At 36.3% G+C, this 25,880-nt stretch overlaps 1 protein-coding gene across 3 annotated transcripts in view; it reads right to left on the reverse strand.

Annotated features, from left to right (window-relative positions):
* Positions 1–5,650: 5,650 nt before the first annotated feature.
* hspa12a (heat shock protein 12A) overlaps positions 5,651–25,880 on the reverse strand; it is a 42,473-nt gene continuing 22,243 nt past the window's right edge. For 2 of the 3 annotated variants that reach the window (XM_079632846.1, XM_079632847.1), the window contains exons 8-12: positions 15,622–15,708; positions 14,470–14,574; positions 14,067–14,325; positions 12,460–12,563; positions 5,651–10,161 (exon numbers count right to left, since the gene is read on the reverse strand). In XM_079632846.1, the coding sequence (XP_079488972.1) occupies positions 9,530–10,161; positions 12,460–12,563; positions 14,067–14,325; positions 14,470–14,574; positions 15,622–15,708 (1,187 nt within the window). In that variant the 3' untranslated portion in view covers positions 5,651–9,529. The remainder of the gene's footprint in view (positions 10,162–12,459; positions 12,564–14,066; positions 14,326–14,469; positions 14,575–15,621; positions 15,709–25,880) is intronic. The other variant, XM_079632848.1, reaches the window with a different exon arrangement.

Genomic DNA, 25,880 nt, shown 5'->3' on the forward strand with positions numbered 1-25,880 from the left:
ATACTTTACCACCCCTTTAACATTCATCAACACACAGTTGTTGTAAACTAAAACTCAAACCTGATTGCTTGACGTGCGAGAACCAATGAGGTTCATTCTTTTGAGCTTCTGTTTATGTTTTCTGGTAGGCTAAATGTTTTTCTGTGAATAAAAACCAAAATTCAATCTTTTATCAATGAATATAAAGCGATCGTGTCTCTTCAGAAAATTTGGAATAACCCGTTCAATTCATATGGAATAGTTTTACAATTTCTTAAATGGACTTTTTGAAGTGGCAAAGTGTCAGTTGCGTAGCTGTCAATGGAGCAAAGAGAAAGCTCTCAGATTTCATCAAAAAGATCTTCATTTGTCTTCTGAAGATGAACGAAGGTCTTGGATGAACGACATGAGGGTGAGTAATTAATGACATTAATTTTCATTTTTGGGTGAACTACCGCTTTAAGAAGTTTCGTGCTCAAGAAACTTTTCTAATTATTATCAATGTTGAAAACAGTTGCACTGTTGTGGAAGTCATAAGTAACACATATTTTCAGGATTCTTCAATGAATAGAAAGTTCAAAAGAACATCATTTGAAATAGAAATATTAACAATGTGTTTTTTAATCAATTCATCACACCCTGCTATTTCTATTTAAAATAAAACTTACTGACCCTTTTTCATAATGTAATGAACATATGATATCCAGCTCTGTTCTGCCAGTGTGCTGCTCACCACTAGACATATATAAGGCATAAACATATTAATGATGTGTAGCTTGACTTCTGATACTGTATGCCCATGTTAAATCATTTCAGCTCTCATCTCAGTTTTCAAGGCCCTTGTATCGGTTAGTTGTGGGTGTTTCTGTTAAATAAACAAATAATCAGACAATAAAATAATTACAGGATTACCTGATAGAACATTATGCTTCACAATGCTGAAAATGTGTCAAGCGGCCACTTCTGCAGATCATGATTCTGTTGGTGACAGAGCCGTATGTGGGCAGTACCTCTGAAGGGGTATTTTCAGAGAGATACACTACCCTCTTACTATCACCCTAGCAACCAGCCCAATTCTGACTGATGTGCAGTTTTGATGATCTCACCTCTTTGGTAAGCTTCCTAAATCTCTCTCACACACACACATTCACAGAGAGACCCTGTCCTGTTTGAAGTTGAGTGGTCCTTCTCCCTCCTCTGTTAAAATAACACATACACCCCTGCCGCTTGTACAAATTGAATCAGAAGTGCTTTGCGTTTAGACTCATATTCAGATGGGGTGGGATCCTGGACGAGGGTGCTTGAGTCTAACTATAATTGCTGGGTTTTCATAATAAAACCCTTTTATTAATACTTACCTGCCGCGTATGGGCGGGGACTAGTGAGGATGATGTTTTAAGTACTCTCTCAGCCCTGGAAAAAGGACCCACAAATGGACAGTGAATGATATTAAACTACCGCACACCCGTTTCTTTTGTTCTGTATACCCCTGAAATGTCAGTTAACTCTATACACATAGCATTTAAAAATATCAAAAGTAGCCTATAGCCTATGTGTTTTTGTTTGTCTTGTTTTAATATCGAATATATATATATTATATTTTAAATATATTATACATACATATTATTTATAGTAGGCTATGTTATTATGCTACTATTTTTAAATCTATATTTTTTTATTATCTTCTACTTTCATTTTTTTCTGATCATGCCGCAGTACTGGCGAGTCACGTGTCTACACATATAAATTACACTAGGGGGCAGTGTTGACTCTTTAAAAATTATCCTTGCCTTAATAGTCAAATCTGGGTTAGCTTCTCATTTCATCAATTTTATTTGTCGAATGCCAGCAATTACCTCTAAACAGAAATTACGTTTAACAAATAACGAAGCTGAGTAATTATTACCATAAAGGTAGGCCAGAGTTTAGTTCAATACATAAATGCCCATTGAATTTGTATTTGGTGTGAGGGGTTTTGAATAGAGGGTGACGAGAGAGCTTCCACATTTGGGTTTTTCTCAGCCCAGACAGAGTAGGCCAAAGGAGCCTTTCGAAGTAAACAAGACCATGCTCTTGGATATGTTGATTTAGCTGTCATTTACTATTTTGCTTAATCAAAATAATTCTGCAATAAACATGTCAAGTCCCAGTAGATCGGTCACTCTTCAACATTGACAATTGCTCCTTTGTAACAAAGATCATGATCGTTCTATGTTCAAATATGGCTGCTAATTACGGTCTTTTTGAATTCTTGTGTCACCATCTTGTAGTCAAAGCCATGGCAATGTCATATACCGACAGTCTCAAGTGTGTGTTTAAAGCCCTGAGATCTTCAAGAGTTTTAATTGTTCAAAAGCTGTAAGCTTAAATTTCAGTCAGCTCAGTCTAAAGAGGACCAAGATGTCCTTGATTTCAAATAATACAATTAATTATTCGTGCTGGAACAAGAAAACAGTGGCATTTCTCTTTTGAACTGAATCAGTCATTCTTTGCAGGACACCGGAGTTAAGTGGCCACTTCTGAGTATAAAAACCTTCCTGAATGGAACAGGTTACAGTTCAATGTCTCATACATCATAGCTCATTGCTGAAGGGCCTACAATGTACTCTCGCCCTACCAAAAAAAGGACCATTTTCCCTCTATAAAAAAAAGGATATACTCTTGACAGATCCATAGAAAATTAATAACGGCTTCTAAACTCTTAAAATCTGGTGCCATTATGTACTTTAAGTTGATGTGTCAATGAACTAAATTAAAGTCTGTGAGAATATTGCTTTTATTTATGTATAGAACTTTAGAATTTACAAATAAGGCTTTACAATTAAATGGATTTTTTCAAATAGGATCAGTGTATGTAGGGCTACATGACTGAAGAAACGCTGCCTAATTGAATTCCATCTGGAAGAGATCTGTTAAGTCAAGGTCTCTGACTAAATCCACCTGTTTCATGTTAGCAGGTTTCAGATTAGCAAAAATATTCATTTATAATTATGTTTTTCTTTTTACCATTTAGAAATGGCTTTGAACAGGGGATATAAAGTGTGTCAGAGTTCAAACGAGCACGCATCCAGATTTTTTAAAACCCTGTTAACCTTCACGAGGATGCCGACGCACTGAATCGTTCTGTGTTTAAACTAGTTCAAAGTTACTTTTAGATTTAATGTAATTATACCTTGACAAACTATACATCATTAAAAAGATCTAAGCGTCAATATTTTACCTTTATTCTGAGAAAATTATAGTGACAGTTATGTCTTAATTTGTGTTAGGAGTTATGAAAATTAAATAAGCATAAATCTAATTTAATGAGTTGATACCTTTAATATGAATTATGATCGTCAGCCGCTCCCATTCAGAGAAAAAAACCTCCCATTCAGTCCTCATGAAAGCGCTTGTCAAAACAACAGCCCTCAGGGATTTTAGCTCAAAATTGTGCCGATTTTGAGAAACATTGATAGATTCCCATATGTTTACGTAAAAATTATACAGAGAGGAGTAATATATATATAAATATATAAATTTAGTTTACCCAAAATGCACCGATGTACTCATTATGAGCGTTGGATACTCTGATGAACTGTTTTCAATTCATACTGGCATCCTGGGGGCGCTGTATGCACATTTAGTCCACAGATGGCACTCGTGATGAACGGGCACATCATGTGACATTACAGGAAGTCCCTTACATAAAGCTTCCAGAGATTGCTGTAACACGCACATAAAGACGTTTTGGAGACAGTAAACCCATGATTGTAATACACACAATAGGTTATATTTATAATGCAATGCTAATCGATATAGCCTTTATCGTTGTGCAGAATACAAAAATAATATATTTTATATTTGATCCGAAGCCACGTCAGATCACAGAAGGCATTATAAAGTTTGGAGCAAAAACATGGTTTTAATCTAATAAATTGTCATGTATTGATAGTGTGCTATAAGATGCACCTCCCCACCTAGTGGAGCAAATATGTTATTTTTATGAATAATTTTGAATAGTAAAGCTCACTGAAATGTTTCTTTTTTTCAAGAGGGGCGTTTTATATAGTTTTAAGAAGGTGAAGTGAGAAGTTTGATTAAAGAAATGAGGGATCAAAACAGTGTGAATAGAAAGCCATCATTAATGATAAAAACAACAAAAGAAAAGTATAATTAGAGGAGCCAACCAGGCCGGAGAGGTGTGAATCTGTACAAAGACTGAAACTGAATTGGGCAGTTTGCACCACAAAACAATAGAGACAGTACACTGAATGGATACTTAGAAGATGACGATAAATATCAGTTAGCATCTTCTCAAAGTATTTTATAACATGATAAAATTTGTTATTTATAACACGAATGGCAGTTATTCAAGCGAATGTCACATGGAAGGTCGGCAAACATGGTGTATTAGTTGAGACTCCAAACTTGACAATCAAACATGACATGATCTTTAAAAACTTTTCATAAAACTAAGTTTTAGACTTCTCTTCAGATTTGAAATATAACTTGGTCAGACATGTGTCTTTAGCTGCAGTGCATTTCAAGAGTAAAACAATGCCAACTTTATTTTCATAAAGATTACGCATATACATTTCTAACAACTTTACAAAACGTTGAAGCTATTTATAACTATTTTTTTATGACAATAATTAATTCTGACTTAACAATAAACTGCCAAGTGTCTTTAGTGCAAAGGCTTCATGAACTGTATCTGTTTTAGTTTGGGTATGCCATTTCTTGGGATTTGTTCAAAAGCGGGGGTGCTAACTAGGTTAAATTAAGCTTTAGGTAAATCTAAATTCCATTTATAGTTCACTGGACGGCCATATTAACAATAGCACACCCAGGCTAAGTGCAGTACAACCCCTGCCATATACTTACTTTATATGGAGAAATCGATTTAAACATTTATCAAAATTATATTTTTTGCTTACATTAAAATCCAAATCTAGAAAAAAATCTGACTGAAATGGTATCATGAACTGTGCTGCATAATCTTAAATTACTATCACACTCTCAAGGCAATTTATAAATATTCTACATTTTAGCAAATTGGTAACAAAAAATTCATTTGATTGGATGATTAGATGGTTGTGATTTGGTATGGCTGTAAACACATCAGATAAAAGATGTCATTGCAAGAGGGAGGGGAAATTATTTTATTTATGTGCGGACAAGAATAAAAAAAATGTGCATGGTTAAAAAAATAAGAATGGTCAATTTTGATTTCATGAATGCTTTTTTTTCTTCTTCTAAAAATCATAAATTTCTGCACAAATCTCATACGTTTTAACATGAAATCGTCACCTCGTAAAATTTTTAGTTTCTTAGGAATTTGGGTTGATATGCATAAAATGCCAATACAAAAGCCCCATTAATGCACATAGCGAGCGGTTCTCGTCATTTCCATTCCTATAACCACTATATTGAGTGTTTTCTTCCATTCATAAATGGAATTTATCCGTTTATTATGCCTTGAAAGTGTCTGGCAGATTTTAGTCTTTATTTTTAACTAGGAAAAATGAAATACAAGGTTCATATGTGAAAATAAATGTCAAAATGACATTTTTAACTCTTAAGAAAGAATCTCACTGAAGAATTACCCCCTCAGATTTAAAAAGAGAAGAATGTTTTAGCACAAGGTCACTCATTTCATACACAAGGAACTCAACTGGGCCGTTTTTTTGAAATAACACGTACTTTTTATTGGGTGACATTTTGGCTGTTAGTACTTGGCATTGATTGAAATACAGCTGCAAATCTTTTTTGATGTGCATATGGCAAGAGCAGTGACACTTTATCCAATAATTAAAAACAACCCAGTAGGTATAATTTATGAGTTTGCACAGCGTCAGCTCTAGGGGTGAGCAGCCATCTTGGATCTAAGTGAATGACTAGGTGACTTTCAAGCATTTAAAGCACAGAATCTAGCAAACAGTGAAATTCCTTTGTTTTTTTCACACCCTTTGACCTGGTCCACTTTTAGCTAAACCAAGTTAAATAAAATAATGCTGAAAAAGCAATCAAAATCAAATTCACAGTGAATTTATAGCAAACGTCGCCCCAGCAGGGATGAGCATTTTAATACTTTAGACAGAGTGAAGAAACTGAAAAACAAAAGAACAAAATGATAGTGCTTTTTATGTGATTTTACAAGCATATCATAGCAATAACTACATTTTATAAAGAGGCTATACATTGTGTTATCAATAAAAAAATAAAAAAAAATAGCAAAGCTGCCCATGGTGCAAAACAAGTTAAAAACAAAAGCAAAACTTTAAACCAGCAGAACAATATTGTATTTGTAACATTCACCCTATCAATACTCTCAGAGCAAAAAAGGTGTGCTTACTTCACAAATCTGCACATGTTTGTAAATGTGTATGTCTATGTGTGTGTATATATCACACATGATGACATCCCTCCTTACACTGCACAGCCAATGATGAGAGAGTGATTTGTGGAAGCTCGGGTTTTATTATCCAGAGATCTATTTAGTTTAAAACAGAATATTTAAATGAACCAAACCAAAAAAAAGATTTCTCATGTTTATTTGGTCACTCATGCGAATCGTGCAGAGCAGATGCAATTATTTGCAATTAATCACATGAGCGGCAAATTCAGATTACATTTAGAGAAGCGTTAGCATTTAGTGTGTTGCTTGCTATTTTTCATTTTCAATGATATTACATTGTTTGATGATATTTTATTCACAACTGGCAGATGCTCGGGTGCGATCTGAGAGAAACTTTTGATCCATCATGTTTTTGATCCAGGATCTGTGCTATTATCACAAATTCTAACTGTCCTGTGCAAGAACGATTTGGCGCTTCATGTCTTACGTTGCTATGCAAATCTATAGAAAAGCAATTGGCTGACGCATATTTTTCCAAGGCAAAAAATTGTTCCACATGCTGACTTTCAAAGAACATGTGAAAAAATGATGACAATGTTCACCTCAATGATCTAAAAATGTTAATTAATACAATTTCATAGCAACATTACAATTTTGCAGCTGAAGCTTTGACGTCACACTGGCAGAATAGCATGATGGAGCAAATGGGAACGTCACATTGCAATACTTTATTGCTTCATTTTTTAGCGTTGCATTTATCTCAGTATCTCCCAAACCAAAAGCACTATTGCCTGTGATTTGTGGCATCATCTACAGAATAAGATTTGACCACATACACACCATAAACGATCAGTCACCTCATTTCCTCAAACCAAGATATACCACAATGTTACACGTCTTATTTTCAAATGATAACTGCGAGTAAAGTTGTTAAGGTCAAGGGTTTTCAAGTCTTGTGATACTAAAAATAGAGCAACAAAGGCAATTCACAAAGCCAGATATGAGACTGAGAAATGGGAATTGCAAGTTTGTTTGGGGTTAAGATAAAGAGCCAGTTTAAAATGGAATTATTTTGGTTGGGGTTTTGGGAATGGGATTAAGTGTCAGTTTTTGTGGTTTGGATTAGGGTAAAATCTGAATTTACCATCCATGTGAAGGCTGGTGAGAGTGGAAAAAAGAATGTGTGCTCTTAAGGCCTGCATACACACACTGCTCATAAAGCTGCTAATGCTAAAACAATGCTAAAAATCTGTACAATATCTTTAAATACTGTATATACAGAAATAAACATTTTCATTTGACACATATTCTTCAAAATAATCTCCTAAATAAAAATACAAAATAAAAACAGGAGAACAAAAAAATAAAATCAGTGGCATCTCTTTCTATAAGAGCAGGATTAAAGGCAACTAGCATATAGCGATGGCTATCCTTTCAAATCACGTCGTAGGTGCAGCTAGCGGATTCTCTGTCGCTGCTACTTCAAATGATGATTTAAATTCACATTCTAGGATTTATGCTTTCTCATTCCGCTTAGAGCGACATACTGACCAAACAATATGAAAAGATATGCTGCATTTTGGGACAAACAAAATGGCGCCCTAAACTTCTGCCAAGAGCAGTCAATGAAAGCAATGCCATGAAATTGTAGTGTCCAGAACTCCTAAAATGCCTTGACATGCATAAAAGAAACACATAATCAAGATAATGAAATGCAAGAACAATATAAACAAAAAAAGATGAGATTCATGTTGTGTTTTGCCGCGTAGCACTAGTGTGAAAAACTGACAGTAATTTTGTCATGGACATCAGCACCTCTGTGATGTGTAGCTCAGGTTTGATCTGTGATTCTGAATACCGTTCATAAAGTTAGTTGGGTTTCTGTTTTTCAGACTAACAATTTGGTCACCAGTCCAAACCATCTGCTTTACCTCCTCATTGTAACCTAAATGAATGAACTGGTTCTGGACTGGGCCTTGGAGGTAATAGGCCAGAGTTTCAGAGCAAAGCAGTACATTTCGTAAGAGAACAATGTTATATTGTGAATATAAGACTGATGTAGCTGCCTTAACCGGAACTTGACTTTGCTAAGTTAATACAATGTGCTATCCCAAATTGCACTACTAGCAATACGCAGCTGTATTTTGGCTCTATCCATGCAGAGTTTGCATCTCTGTGCAGAAAATAGCCATAGCCAGACTACACAAATAGACTGTAATACAAGCATACAGAGAATAACGGACTGAGTCTAGATGAAGAGAGCATTGGTAAAAATGAACAGAATGAACTCAACTTTGGCCAAATAGGAGAAATTCATTTCTTTCTCAAATTGAGTCCAGTTGTGTATCTGGAAAATAAAATAACCAAATAAAATAACACGAATGGCACAGTTGTTCAAGCGAATGTCACATGGAAGGTCGGCAAACATGGTGTATTAGTTGAGACTCCAAACCTACAAACTTCATCTCTTGCTCAATCTCTATTTTTAGTTTTCTCTTTCTTTTCTCTATCCTTCTACACTGCAAAAGTCAAAAGTCCTGTTTTCCAGTCAAAATATCAAAACATCCTCTAAACAAGAAATATTTAAGCATAACTGCATGAGATATTAAGACTATTTCTCACAATTTTATTTTTATTACCCTGTAGTTTCTTGTTTCTTGTAAGTATAAATCTACAATTTAGTGGTTAATATTTATAACAAGAAAGTAAAACAATTTGCAAATAATTGTAATTCAATACGCAACTGGTTCAAACTTTTGGGTCAATACATTTTTTTATGTTTTTGAAAAGTCTCAAAGATCAAAAATACAGTAAAACATTTATTTTCTGTAATTGTGAACAAATATAATTAATATTACTTTTTTTAATTAGTAATTTGTTCATGTGATGGCAAAGCTGAATTTTCAGCATCATTACTTTTCAGTGTCACATGATCCTTCAGAAATCATTTTAATATTCTGATTTGCTGCTCAAGAAATATTTCTTGAAAACGGTTGTTCTTTCGTAACATTATAAATGTCTTTACTGTCACTTTTGATCAACATATGCATCCTTGCTGAATAAAAGTATTAATTTTTTTCAGAAAAAAAATCGAAGCAATTTTAAAAGTAACACATGTATCTTGTTTTAAGGATGTTGGGACATTTGACTGGAAAACATGACTAAAATACTGAGTTTCTGCAGTGTCCTTTACTCATCCCTCATCTTTTTCTATTGACTAAGGAAATCGATGCTAGCTTTGACACTGCGAGAGGTTGCCACATCAATAGCCATGGCTCTTATCTCCGTGTCTCCGAACTGCATGAGCGTCTGGATCTCTCTTCGTGCCGCTGGACTCTCAGTACCGCTCACATCCAGCTTCAGCGTACCGCACTTCCTCACACCTGGGTCTGAGATGAAAATGGCAGACTCTTTTTCCGAGCAGTATACGTGGATGACAATCACCTGCTGTGACGGCTTCGCCGGCGTGTAGCTGCGTTTTACCGTTTCCCCCAGCGCCACCGACTGATCGGCAGAGATGAACGTATCGAAAACGTCGGTGCACCAGCGCGTACCGTCCTTCACAAGCATCTTCTCGGGCGGGTGCTTCCCTTCTACAAAACGGTTAAGGACGCCCACACCGTAAGTGAGCGGAGAGCGTCGCACCTTTATGATGCTGGGATCCAGGCCGAACAACACCGCCCCCTTGAGGATGGTCAAGCCCACATCATGCGGAATAATAATTCGGCTGCGGCCCTGAAGCATATTCTGAACCGCCTGCTGCAGAAGTGGAGACTCTGCGAATCCACCCACCAGGAAAAGGAACTTGATGTCTGTCACCTCCGGCCTGTCGAATAACTCAGCTGGAGAACATAGAAGAGCGAAAGCAGGGAGAGAAAGAGAAACAGGATTTTGACAAATGTCATTACAAGATTTATTACTAAACAATTTAACTCATTGCATGTTACGCATTCCTCCGGTTTTCATCAAAATGCCAAAAATGGCAGGGGTGTTTCTGCTTGTAGTTTTTGTTTGAACAGATCACAGCTGTGCTCAACCAACATGAGAGCAGTGGGACTGAGTTCTGACCCAGTTCTGTGTGTGCTGGAGTATTTTGGGCAGATGGTCGAGACTCCTCAGACTGGGCCAACGCATGCCCTAATTGCACTTCCCAACGGCTCATTCGTTTATACAACTTTACAGATTCTACTCAAGGCTGGAATACACTACACAACGTTTGCCCAGATTTTTGCCCCAATTTGCAGTCAGGAGTCGTCAATGCTATATTTCGAATGTCATAAAGCCAATCTGCAGATATTGGGCAGAGAAAATTACGTAGTGTATGATGGACACAGGCTACAATTTTTTAGCTTCAGACTATAGACCAATTCATACTGTACCGAAAGACGTCGACCAACGTGAATAATCACCAGATTACAGTATATGTTCAATACAATGTTCAATCCAACGCCAATAGACGGTGACAGGTGAAACACACTGACACAGTCAAAATGTCTGTTGGCGTTGGACGGTGTCTGTTGGTGCTGTGTGAATTGGCCTTTTGATTCCATTCCAACACAACATGATTACGCTTTTAAACCATTCAAGCATGATAAGACACAAAAGAGAACGCAGCGCAGTGCTGGCATCTGTGAATCTCCTGTCGGTGTGACACACACGACTCGTGGGCACTGAAAGCCACTTTAGACCGCGTTTGAATAGACAGACTAAACACAAAATTATGCCAAAATGCCCGTTTTGTCGAGTATCCCTGTAATCACAGTCTTAAGAGCATAAAGAGTTGTGAGAAAATGTGTGTCAGATCTTAAAGTGACAGAAGCCTAATAAACCCGCTGCCGTCTGTCATTAAGGATAATCAAAGAACAAAAGAAAAAAAGAAAATCACTCACTGCTCTTGACTGAATAACATTTGTAGTTTTAATCAGGATGAATCTATATTTAATTTATAATTTATGCAGTGAAGGCTGTGAAGTGTTTGATAACTTTATTCAATTTCTGTATGTATCGTACCTGTTAGAAAGGAAAACCAGAAAATCTTAAAGCACTGTTTACAAGGTTACATGGGTCGAAAATAACAAATCCAATAACTTTTTGTGCATTTTGACAGGGCAAGTAAAAACCTAAACTGGTCTGACTGGACCAATAGAAAAAACTGAGCCCTGATATATTGAAGGGCAGGTAAATGTGCCATTTATTGTAATGGGTTTATGTGAAGATTGTTTTAAGTTCACTTAAATTAAAAGTCGTTATATTTTGTAATGTAAATGTAAACATTTATAGTTTTCAATTACACTGTAAAGCTGAATGGCTATAATTAATGGCTAAAATTGAGAGGGAAAAAAGTAAATTTCTCAGAGAGATCAGTAACAGAATTGGTATCTGTGATGCTGGCCTTCTTTAAAAAAAAAAAGATACCATTAAACAAAGTCTTTATGTTGTTTCTACGTTCATTTTTTGATTAAATGTGATTGCAATATATATATATATATATATAAAAACTTTAATGTTAGGTGAGATTAATCAAGATTAATTACAGAAAAATGTACGATTAATTAGTTTTAAAAAAATCGATATTAATTCAATGCAGTGCAATCTATTGAAAATTATTTTCAGTAATTGAACTTAAACTTAAAAGAAAAGTTTCAGTTTTGCTTTAAATACATTTGTTTAGGCTGGCCATTTACAATAAATTATGTTGTTTTTTTCATAATTTATGTTTGTTTCATATATTTTTCATTCCTGTTCTATGCTGAATACTGTTTAATTCAAAAGTATTTTCTGTGGAGTGAGGGGAAATAAAATACAAATGTATACATTTTTGTAGCGGTTTCATTTAATTTACCTGTATTTTTCATTAGTTCTGTATGTAATAATAAATTGTGACCTATACACGGATGCAACTTATCTGTTTTTTTTTCTCTCAACAATGCAATTTTTACCCGATGTGACAGTGAGATGCTGCTGACGTTTCATATGGCATAAATCAAGAAGCAGTCCGATCCCCATTAATGAAATCCCTTAATTATATACAATCTATGAAATATTGTATAATTACATTTATAAGTACATTACAGGCATCGCCTGTCAATAATTGTTACTCATATGGCACATTGTTCCAGTAGAACAGGGTGAGTACTCACTCAGGTGCTGTATAATGTGGTCTATAGTTGGTTTGAACAGTGCATTCATCGCGTCTGGACTCATTCTCAGCATTCCCTGCGAAGACCACTTCACAAAGTCCACACTGCAGAAGAGAGCCAAAAAGAGAAACAGCGAGAGTTAGAAACTGAAAAGAAATAATAGCAGTGTCCTCATTTGGCCTCGGTGGAGTTTAAAAGCTTTCTTCACATATATAAGGACTACTGAGAAACCTGATATTATTGAGTTGATGTTATTAGGTTTTACACTGCTATAAAAGTCAGCACATGTGTGCTAATAGCTGTGGTTTCCAGTAAACAGATGCACATATTCCCATAATGCTGCACAGTGCAGTGTTATGCAGGGCTGAACGAGTGCTCAGAGATGCCCGACTCGCCTGCTTGTTGGAAAAACTGTCCCCTGTGAGACATAAGAGCTCAAAATCTATAACATGCAAGTTAGAGTAGTCTTACTCGTGCCTCTCGAATGATTACCTCATTACTGTGTTAGGAGGAAAGAATAAATTTAACTCTTAAAACAGCAAAATAAAAAAATAAAAATAAAAAGCTAGAATGATAAAAGTAGATTCTATTTTAAGTAATTTTCTGAGAATCTTTTTGCTTGGCTGTGATGTGAAAAAATTGTAGCCGGATGCATAAAATTATACAATTAGATTGTTCCTATGCCCTTGATTATGAGTGTTTAGCACATAGTCAGCAATCACACACACACACAAACATGGTATTCATTTAGCTGACTTGGCCATCTTTATACAGGGCATGATGGCTTATTGAATGCCTGTGTATACGGTATTGACAGCAGTCATGAATAGACAGATTAACTCTCCAGGGGCTGTAGGTCACACATGCCCGACCTCAAAAGAGACAGACAACAATTACCGCAAAGGCAGAGAGTCAGCAGGAAACAGTCACTAGCAATGGAGAAAAACTATAAGTGAATTCAATCCTGACCTTTATTGTGTGTGTGTGTATACATGTATATATATATATATATATATATATATATATATTTACAGACACAAATATACACGGCTTGACATTAACTTTGTTCTCCAGCCAGTGGTTTCCCAAAGTTACTCGCCACTCAGAATTTTCACTGGCCATCAATATAATTGGGAAAAACTGCTATTTAGATATTTGGAATATTACCTCATAATTTGGCAGCGGGTATTAGGCTGCTGTCACTTTAAGACCTGACGCACAGATCCATTAATACTGTTACACGCGTTTTCTTTCTGTACCACCATATATATATATATGGGATATAATGAAGGGATATTATATATATATATATATATATATATATATATATATATATATATATATGATATATTTTTGATTGTTTAAATATATATATTGTTTTAAATGCATATAGATATTTAAATTATTATTTTAATACAAGCAAAGTTGCAAATGATCTTGATAAAACCGAAATGCATTGTGATCGACTGGCAATGGAAAAAGTAGCTATTCCAAATGGGAAAAAGACAATGGGAAGTGGATAGATTATTTACAGGAAGTTTTGTCATTAACTGTGTTTGGTGCAACACTGTGATCATGGGTGATTTCCTCCACATTTAGACACTCACTTGCTCTTCCTCAGTGCATGTTCCACACTGTGTCCTCTGAATTTCTTGTAGTAGTCGATGAAAGAGAAGGGCAGGTTAATATTCAGCGGGTTGCTTCGGTCAGGAGCTGCGGCCCTCTTACGAGACTCGAACGCGATCATCAGATCCACCCAGGCGGCCGGACGCTTGATCTTAAACTGGTCGATGAAATCCTGCCCGAATATTTTACATAGGAGCTTCTCAAATTCATAATCTATACCGATAGAGCCATGCGGGCCTCCTACGGAGAGGACGGAAAGATGAAAATGATGTCAGATGATTGGAAATAATGACATTTCAGAATAGCAGTTAAACCTTTAAACAAAATATTATTTAAGCTAAATGTTAATCTCAAGCTACCAGTCATAAGAGTTGTGTCTTGTACCTGAAGCTTTGTAAAGCTCCTTCAAGTGCCCTTCCGGGAGCCGGATCTGATGCACAGTGAGATCCACTGTCCCTCCTCCACAATCCACCACCACATACCGGTCACCTACAGCAGCAGAAACAACATGAGGCTCACCAGGAAAAAGAAATTAGTGGATCTATATCTTGTCTGGTGACATCTTATACTTTTCCATGAACTCTCTGCAGTCGCTGGATGTGAGTGATGGAAAAGTCCGGGAACGGTGACCTACATTTAGGGTTCACTGGTTGAGATTTCAGATAGAAGCCTTTGTAATTCAAGTTTTATGTAGGTTTTGTATATTATTTACTATATAGAGTTCACCCAAAAATGAACAAAAATATATATCATTATTTACTCTCTAATGATGGTCCAAACCCCTATGACTTCCCCCCCCCCATAAAAGAGCATCTTGGACATTCTGCAAGATATCTTCTTAAAACCATACAGGTGTGGAACAACATTCAGGCGAGTAAATGATGACAATTTTCATTTTTGAACGAACTATCCCTTTGAGACTGAAAATGTAGTGAGTTTTGGAATGATTTTGGATAACATTAATTTGCGTGGAGGTTATTCCAGCAGTGATGAATAGGCAAAGTTTGCCGAGGCAATTCTGACGGTTGAGCAGCTGCTAATTCAGACAGCAGAATAAATCAGGGCTCACCAGAGCAGGGCTTTCAAACTAAGCATCTTCCTTATGCTCTCAGCTAGGGTGCATCTAGTCTCAGTTGGCACATCCAAGGACCAAACTCACTGACTTTAATGCATATAACACAGAAATGGCAATCTGATTGACCGGCTTGATGCAACTTAATCTGTGAAATAATCACAAAGTATTACTTTTGGACAGACTGAAATTCTAAACACAATGTCTATACACATCCACGCATAAAAACAAACCATACTGTAATCTGTTGTTTTACATGCGAGTCAGTCTCTTCATATCTGATTGGATGATTCTTAGCCAGAATAAGCTGCATGGAGGTCCGTTTTTTTGTTGAAAGGTCTAGCTATTTGAGAATAGTGCATCCTTCTTAAGAGCTTCAGGCTTTCTTAACTCATGACAGCAGCATTAGAAACAGCAGGAGCAAAATACTAAAAGAAAAGTGTGTGAGAAGATAAAGACTCTACCTTCAGTGAGTTCAGACCAGAGCTCTCCTATGACATTCTCCACCAGAAAAGTGCGGCTCTGTCGGTTACGGCGCACATGCTCCTTGGCTGGTTATTGACAGAGAGAGACAGGAAGTGTGTGTGAGAGGGAATGCAGCGTGAAGCTGTTTGTGTGTGTGTGTGTTTGTGTGTGTGTGTGTGTGTGTGTGTGTGTGTGTGTGTGGCAGTTCTATAGGCAAGGCGACAGGATGAGAAAGGAACATGGGCTGCATGTGATTTCTTTAAGCAGGGTGATGCTGCTGGAAAAAAGCAGACTCCTTTATTTTCAAGGAAATTTATGAAATTTAAAGAAAAGCAGTAAAATAGCTGGCATTTTTATGTTATTTACTTATTTTAAACTGGATTTTTAATATCGTGCATCCCTTTAAAATTTAAGTTGAAACTGCTAGCTGATCAGTATTTTCATGTTGCGGCTGATAATAAAATTATATTAAAGTTTTGTCCAAATAAACATGTCATAACATTATAATGTATTGTACAATATATATAAAAAAATTGACATTTATTTTGCCATTGATTCCATTTAACAGTGTTAAGAAATTAGATGTTGGATGACAGTAAATGTAATTTATGTAAAAATGTGAATAAAATAACGATCACTAAAAAAAGAAACGAGCATGCATAATTAAATATCTCAAATCAACTTTGTCTAATATTGGAAGAACAGGCAACATCCTTTTTTTATTGAAAAAAAAAAAAAAACACTAAAAAAAAAAAAAAACCACTAACTCACTATCTTACATACATTCAATTATTAACGCCATGTTGCCTAGCCATTTCATGCTTACAAATATGCAAAATTGTAACCAAAAACTTCCGAATAGTATAATATCTGAAATAGTTTAGCAAGTAAGACTGTTCAGTACATCTTTCCACAAATATTTCATTGAAAGACTTCCTCTCTTTTTCACTTTTGTGAACTTCCTGACTGGAAGCGGAATGCAAAAGTCTCTGTTCCTTCACTGCAGAGGGGGAGAGTGTCCTGGTCTGATAAAGGGCAGTTGGTCTGATGACATCAGAGGATAATGGCCATCCCGACAGTTGTAAACATTCCCAAACAGGAAGTGTTAGCTCTAAGGGAGAGTGACTGCATGGAGACTGATGTCAGATGGACATTTCCTCCAACCCACAGAAAACAATGCAGACATTTTTTTTTTCAGTACATGGCAGGTTCTGACGGGGTGTGGGAGACCTAACCGCTCCATCTAACAGGGTTTTCACCACACAACAGACCAACAACTGAAATTCCTTTCCCACCCTGATAGCAAATTCACAACTCATTAGCTGCACTCACAGGGAACCACAGTCTGTTTAGATTATCAAAATATCAAGGCATTGAACTACATATGTGGACAAAACGATGCAACAAAAACCATAAACAAACTTCTTTGGTTTTGTGGAAAAGTTTGGGAGAACATAATTTACTTCAGATGTACTGTATATCGATTCTTCATTGATTCCTAAATGGTTACATTTGGTCAACCCTAATGATCATTTTAATTGGTTAATATTAGAAATGGACTAACAATAAACAATATTAGTTAATGCACTGTAAACTAACATGAACATTTTTATTAAGTAACATTAACAAATATTATTAAATGTTGTAAAAATACATTTACTCAGTGTACGAGTGTAGACCTTATTGTAAAGTGTTAACGATTCATCAAAAGCGACAGTAAAGACATTTATAATGTTACAAAAGATTTCTATTTCAAATAAATGCTGTTCTTTTGAACTTTCTATTCATCAAAGAATCCTGAAAAAAATTAACATGGTTTCCACAAAAATATTAAGAAGCACAACTGTTTGCAACATTGGTAATAACGCCCGTTTCACACTGGACGTGCAAGTAGTGCGGAGGCAGCGCAGAAGCTGTGCGTATGCAGAGCGGGAGCAGCAGCCAATTGGCTACTGATACAGCAGGAACCAATCAGCTGTGCCCTATAGATCACGATGTGATTACAAGCAGGTTGAGTTAAGGATCTATTGGCCTGCGCCATCTAGAGTTCCATGACAGAACTTTGTATTAATCTTAAAGTTAAGATATACCTCTAGTTTTAATAATTTAAACAGACCTTTTAAGTTTGGGTAAAAACACCTGCCAATAATGCGTTTTCGTTTTGTTTAGTTTTCTGAATGTCATACGGTGACCGTGAAACTGCGAACACCTCACTTACTGAAATGTGTTATTTTTCATGTTAACATTTTGACCAATAACAATGCCCTGTGGCTTTAATTCAGCATAAGCGGCACAGCAAAAATACAAATGGACTTGGCGCTGAAATGATCGCGGCATTGCGACTTCTGCTCTGCCACGCCACCTCAGTGTGAATGTTTTAAAAACAGCTATTTTAAATTGTAATATATCACAATATTACAGTATTATTGGTCAAATAAATGCAGCCTTAGTGAACATAAGAGACTTCTTTCAAAAACATTAAAAATGAACATCTTCAGAGGGCATATTATCTCCTGCCAGTCTCTTTAGAGATGGATTAGATCTATGGCTGTCGCCTCACAACTGCTTCCCGTCTCAGGCTCTCCTAAAATAACCATGTTCAAATATACAGACTATCAGAGCACAAATACTACTGCTGCTAAAATAATCAATATACACTCCTTTGTCCTTCATCCACTCTTTTTCTCTCTCTATCTATAGAACAGTATATGCAAAGAGAGCACATGTCATTTTAGACTTTCTTTCTATGCACCATAATCTCTTTTTTCACCACGCCATCTTTACTGCACAAAATCCATCTGGTCATATTCTTTCTGTGTCACTTCTTTTGTAAGGTTTAGAGTTACAGATGTGCTTGCTGATGTCATCAGACTGAGGTCACTGATGTCACATTTCCCCTGATATAGTTTTTTACAGGAATGATAGTTCTACTTTAGGGGTTTCAGACATACAATTAAATGGACCAAATAACATTATTATCGTAACATTCTTAAATGTTGACATCAACCAATAATAATTAAACTCTTTACAAATGTGGTTAATTGTACAAATGCTTCAGAAACAGATTGTTAACATTTTTTGGTATAATTAAAATTGTTTTCTTTCCAAGGGAATGGAAGGCATGACCTCAAACAATTACATGATTATGAATAATTGTGCATGCAAACTTCGAGAGAGAGAGAGAGAGAGAGAGAGAGAGAGAGAGAGAGAGAGAGAGAGAGAGAGAGAGAGAGAGAGAGAGAGAGAGAGAGAGAGAGAGAGAGAGAGAGAGAGAGAGAGAGAGAGAGAGAGAGAGAGAGAGAGAGAGAGAGAGAGAGAGAGAGAGACGTTTAACCACCACTTTTATTTTTCTATCATGTTGTTAAATGATCATCACATTTTCATAATTTGTAACAAATAAAACAACGAGTAATAAATAACATTTTAAATACAATATTAATTCTTTCACATTTCAACAATACCACTGAAACACTAATTTATCATCATCATTCAAAAAAATAAAATTTGCATTTATACACCACTTTCTTTTAAAAGTAAGCATATCATTGTTCATTTTATAAAATTCATACTCTATTTTAACTCTAGATTCCACCAAAGCTTTAAACAATTCTACTATATTAATTCTTTTATCTTCATTTTCGATTTTATAAGCTTTCCAAATAGATAGCTTCGCTTGACCAATTAGAAAATTGGAGAAGGTGCAGAACTCACTCTGAGACTTAATATATTTAAACCCAAAAATGAATACTGTTTTTGAAAAGTTCCAACCAAAGCCTTCAAATATATTTTCTAAGAGATTCAAAAGAGGTATGATTCTGTAACATTCGAAAAAGATGTGAAAACCAGTATCTAATACATTACAAAATTTGCAAACTGAAGATGTACTAAAGTTGCACTTGAACAAAAATGTTTTTGTTGCTAATGCACAGTGCAGGATACGCCACTGTAGATCTCCTGATCGTTTGGGCAATGGACTTTTATAAAACACATGCCATGAAGGTGATTGAACATCAGGGACAGATAGATAGCTCCTCCATTTTGTATCCGTCTTATTTTTAAAATGTTCACAGAATCTTGCCTTCACACAAGCTATATACAAAAGTCGCTTACTGCTTTCTGAAAATGACATATGTTGAAGTTCTTGTAAGGAAAAGAGTTGTCTCATATCTCCATTATCCTGCCAATTATGTGGTGTAACAAATAACTCGGGAAAAAAACTTTGATTTAAACCATTAACGAAAAAATCTTCAAGAAACTTGTTAAATAATACCGGAAACGATGATTGTAACTTGCTTAGAACATTCTTCACTATCCTTTCTGACTTCCTGCCCATTTGTTTAGTTATTGCTTGTGCACAAAACCACGTATTATGTTCTGTGTCAACTAGATCTGCCACTTTCAAAACACCAGATGAAATAAAAGTGTTGATTTCAATACTTGGCAAGTTAGACGGATGACATAGCCATGAATTATGAAAAAGTGGTTCTTCAAGACCAAAATGATCCTCTCTTTCCATCTTAAATATACTCCATGCTCTTAATACAGACTGATAAAATCCATTAATACCCAAACTTTTGGTTACATTGTTAGAAATCAGGAATAAATGTCTATCAAGTCCCATTTTGCTAACAGCTCGTAATACTGCTAAACCACACATAATCCATGGTTGTGGATCAGTGTTATACAGCAGTTTTTGAGCCGATTGTAATCTCATGGCTTTCCATTTAGAGGTTAGATCAATGAGACCTTGACCGCCCTCAAACACAGGTAAGTTCAGTATGCCTGGATGAAGCCAATGATGTCCTCCCCAGAAAAAGTTCACAAAGTGTTTCTGGAGTAGCTGTAGAAGTCCAGCTGGAGGGTCTAGAACAGTCAGTCGATGCCACAACATTGAAGCGGCTAAATTGTTTATCACTAAGACTCTGCCTCTATATGATAACTGTGGCTGAATCCAACTCCATCTCTTCAATCGTCCCAAAATCTTTTCAACCACTCCATCCCAATTTCTTGTCATATATTGTTGAGTGCCAAAAAAGATTCCGAGGATCTTCAACCCCTCTGTGTTCCAGTGGCACTGCTGCGGAAGACGAGGTCGGACTTCTTCCTGCCACTGACCACAAAGTAATGCTTCTGTTTTGTTCCAGTTTACCTTTGCTGAAGATGCTTTCTGAAACCAGTCCAGACACTTGTTCAATTGAAGAATATCTTCTTGAGATCTTATTATAACCGTAACATCATCAGCGTAGGCAATAAGCCTTACTGTAGTGGTTTCGGATATATTGGGATTGAGAACTGAGATACCTTGTAGCTTTTCTCTTAGAACTCTTAATAAAGGTTCGATGGATATTGCATATAAGAGTCCCGAGAGGCTGCATCCTTGTCGTACACCTCTACGCACAGGAAAAGTTCTTGTCAATGTCCCGTTTATCTTCAGCATACTAAACACATCTGTGTAAAGTAGCTTGATCCATGAGATGAACTGTTCTCCAAATCCAAAGGATGACAAGGCATTAAAAAGGTATTCGTGGTCGACTCTGTCGAATGCCTTTTCCTGGTCGAGTGATAGCAGGCCCACGTCAAGTCCATAAATCTCTGTGAAATGCAATAAATCTCGTACAAGAAAAAGGTTATCAAAAATAGAACGTGTTGGAATACAATAAGACTGGTCCTTATAAATGATTGAAGCCATAACATTTTTCAAGCGGTTTGTTAATGCCTTTGAAAGTATCTTATAATCTATCCCTAAAAGGGAGATAGGGCGCCAGTTCTTTACAAGTCCTAGATCTCCTTTCTTCGGCAATAGTGTAATCACTGCTCTTCTGCAGCTGAGTGGAAGAATTCTTGATTTCTCACATTCAAGAAACACAGCATGTAAATCTGGTCCAATCAATGACCACAAAGCCTTGTAGAACTCGGAGGTCAGTCCGTCCAGTCCCGGAGACCGTCCCGCAGACTGCTGTTTAGCAGCCTCACTCAGCTCTTCGAGTGAAAGTGGCTTTTCTAGTTGTGTCTTCTCATTTTCGTTCAGCTTTGGGGTTCCAGTAAGAAAAAAGTCTGTTGCTTCAGAATCACAAGGTTCAGCACTGTATAGTTCTTCATAAAAACACAAAACTTGTGAAGTAATTTCTCTCTTATCTGTTGTCTCTCTTCCATCAGACAATTTAAGATGATTAATTGACTTCCTTTCTCGAACCTTTTTCTCCAGAGAAAAAAAGAAAGATGTTGAAGAGTCCATGCTGTTAAGCTGAGTGAATCTTTTTTGTACTATTGTTCCTTGATCTCTTTCTTCGTGCAAATTTTTCAGGAGAAAATTATATTGTTCAAGCAAATCCACACTTGTTCCACCGCTTTCACTTATGGAACTATTCAATCTCATAATTTCTTGTTCCAGCAGTTCGATTTTCTTCTGAATTTCTTTTGTATTATTTCTTACATACTGCTGGCAAAAAGACTGAATGTGGATTTTCCCAATGTCCCACCACTGACTTAGGGATTTAAACTCTGTCTTTCTCTCTCTCCAAGCTCTCCAAAAGAAAGCGAATAAATGTACAAACGTACGATCTCGCAACAAAAGGTTATTAAAATGCCAATAAGATTTAAAAGTAGTACTCGATGTTGTAATTGTAACAGAGACATAGAAATGGTCAGAAATTGGTGTAGGAACAATTTTACTATCAAAAATTGCTCCTCTCCGACATTTCTGAACATATATTCTGTCTAGTCTAGCACCCGATATCTTATTGGAGTTCACTTTTAACCATGTGTACTGCCTAATTTTGGGGAAAGATTCTCTCCACACATCTACAAGAGAATAAAAAGTTATTACTTTCTTAAGAGCATCGGCGGAGTTAGGATGCGGTTCGTCATGATTCCGATCGACTGCATGATCAAGTGTACAATTAAAATCTCCAGCCACAATAATCAAGTTATCATGAGGAATACTAATCATAGCATCCTGTAATTTCTTAAAGAATAAAACTCGTTCGTACCCAACATTAGGAGCATATACATTAATAAAAGAAAAAGACAAACCTTGTAAAATAATATCTACCCGCTGCATTCTCCCAGGAATAATTTCTATCATATTGGAAGCATTACCCTGAACGCCTTCCGATATGAGAACAGCAACTCCAGCACTTACACTGGAACCATGGCTGAGAAAAACCTGTCCTTTCCATTCGCTCAGCCATTCTGCCTGGTTAGATGCATCTGTGTGTGTTTCTTGCAAAAATATCACACTTGACTTTTTAAAAGCCAAAAATTTGAAAAGTGCACTTCTCTTTTCTTTATTACGACACCCATTTACGTTTAAAGATCCAGTATTTATGGATGTCATAATATCTTAATGCAGCAGGTGATATCTACACAAGGCTGTCTCCTTCCAAACTCTTAGCGGCTACTCTTTTCCATATCTTGATGAATCATCTTCTTTACTTTGGTCATTATTTTTTTAAGACGATACCGTTTTTGTCTACTAAACTCCTCAACTGTTGTATTTATCATCACCTCTCTACAAGACACTAAAAATCTTCTCAAATCTGGAAAAAACATATCAAATTGTGGATTCCGTACACCTTTAGTTTCGTCAAGGAAGGCACTAATCTCTTTTGTAGAATAAACTTTTGTTTCACAGCCACTCAATTCTGATGTGCCTGTTTGAGAATTGATGTCTCCCATTTCGAAAAAACTCCCTTCACTCTCACATTCATCATCTGACTCACTATCAGACCTGGCGACACTAGAGCCGGCTGTAAACGACTGACTACAGTTTGCATTCACTTCATCTGATTTATCATCATTTTTGTCATTTGTTTCTACATACTCCATCACTACATCTTCCTCTCTGTCTTTAGACTGAGAAGGTAGGCCTATTTGTTGTGCTTCTGTACTTTCATTTTCTTTTTCCACAGCTTTAGCACATGCAGCGCCATCTACTGGCTGATCATCTCCAGTGTTTACATTATTTATCTCTACATTTCTCTCAACAGCTTCATCTATTACTTCTTGAACGGCAGTTTTATTCTCTTGAACAGCTACATTATTTTCTTGAACAGGAGTTTTATTCTCTTGAACTGCACTGTTTTCTTGAATGGTATTTTTTCTCTCTTGAACGGCCGTATTATTTTCTAGTACCGCAGTTTTATTCCCCTGAACGGCCGCATTCTTTTCTTGAACGGCCGCATTATTCTCCTGAACATTGTTTTTGGGAGTTGTTTGTGAACCTGCCGAAATGTTTACGCTCTCTTGTTTGGGACATGTCTGTTTCTGATGTCCAAGTTCACCACACGAAAAACACCGCATATAATCTGAAGTGATAAAGATTGTATAATCTTTACCCTCTACTGCTATTTTTAGCACCAGATTAAGCGGCTCATTTTGCGCATTTGGAATCATGTACGTGAAACGTCGGAAAGACATGACATGTTTAAAGTTCGGATTTTTAAGACCCAAAGGAATCATCTTGATCGGAGCAGTTAATGTTCCGTACCTTTCAAGAATTTCTTTCAAAGTTCCTTCTTTTATGAACGGTGGTACATTTGAAAGTACAACTTTCTTGGAAGGATTTGATAAAGGCAGCACCGGTAAAAAAGTATCATTCACAACAAGTCCTTTCACTAACAGTTCATCAACCATTGAAACTTCTCTAAGAAAAATAACGAGTGCTCTGTTCATTCTTGAGGCAGATTTAATGTTTAAACCACCGACCTGTTCGCTGATCGCTATCAGTACGTCCTCAATTGACATAGAATCATCCGGTGTACACTTGCAACCATGGTCGAGGGTCAACCGTGAGAAATCGCTTCCCAGCTCCATACCCGCGCGCGATTTTGCGCTGACCGTAGTCAGCGCTCCGAAGTTAAACAGACAATTTTACAAGGCAGTTTATAATATTAAGAAGAAAAGAAAAAACAGAGAACGCCGCAGAACAACAACGTGCTCTGATCCAAACACTCCCGCCGCTACCCACAATCCTCAGAGAGAGAGAGAGAGAGAGAGAGAGAGAGAGAGAGAGAGATTTATGAGGCAGGGGGATCGTGAGTTTGCCGAAGCTGTTTCTCATGCTGGCATCACCATTCAGCAGTGGTCCAAATGACTGTTGCCTTCTGATTGCACATGAAAAATGACTTTTCAATGTCATTTCTAAAATCACAGACCATTGAAATACAATGTACTAGTCTGAAAATGCGTTATTTAATACAAAGCAGACTGTGTATGTGCATGCGCTGTCAGTCGGTCATAAGGACAGGAGCAGGGCAATGGAGGTGAACTGGAATGAACTGGAAGGGGAAAGCAGAAGATGCACTCGGCTCTGCTTTTATACAAAAGTACCTTTACTTCAGAGGTTTGAATTTGATGCAAATACATTATACTTTGGTGTGTCACAAACTGGTAAGACATACCATGTCCTGATTTACTGTGGAATGTAATGAGGTGTTTCTTCAACTATCGGCACTTTCATTGATTCATTTACATATTTTAAGATTGAATTTGGATTGCACACTTTTTTTGTATATATTTCTTTCAAAGTAAAAGATAAATAAATGAGACAAAATAAAAGATGAAGGCATCAATTAAAAAAATAATTAATTGAATTATAAAATGTAAACATTAACCCCTGGGAAAGTAAAAGTGTCCATAGTTGAATCTGTACATCTGTTCATGTATGGTTGTAAATACACTACTGTTTTGGGGTCTGTTTCTTATGCTCACCAAGGCTGCATTTATTTGATCAAAAATACAGTAAAACCTTTTATATTTTATCCTATTTTAAAATGCAATTTATTCATGTGATGGCAAAGCTGATCTTTTTTTTTTTGTGCTCAAACATTTCTTATTATTATCAATGTTGAAAACACTTATGATGCTCAATATTTTTGTGGAAACCATGATACATTTTTCAGGATTCTTTGATGAGTCGAAAGTTAAATATTTAAAATTGTAACATTATAAAATGTCTTAATTGTCAGTTATGATTAATATAATGTGTTCTTGCTAAATAATTTCTTTAAAGAAATCTTACTGACCCCAAATTTTTGAACTGTAGTGTATATGTGATATATCTATTTACATATGCAAACAAACACATGCATGAGGAGGAAAGGTCGAACAAAGATATATTACTCATCTAAAATGATCTTAAATTAAGTTATTATCTTAAATTCATCTCTCCCTTCCTCACTCCCACTGTTTTCTGAATGCATCATAAGCTTCTCTCCCTCAGTGCGGTGAGAGTTTAATAAGCATTCTGGACTGCACG

This window comes from Phoxinus phoxinus (genome assembly GCF_949152265.1).
Source record: "Phoxinus phoxinus genome assembly, chromosome: 13".
In the NCBI taxonomy this organism is placed as follows: Eukaryota; Metazoa; Chordata; class Actinopteri; order Cypriniformes; family Leuciscidae; genus Phoxinus; species Phoxinus phoxinus.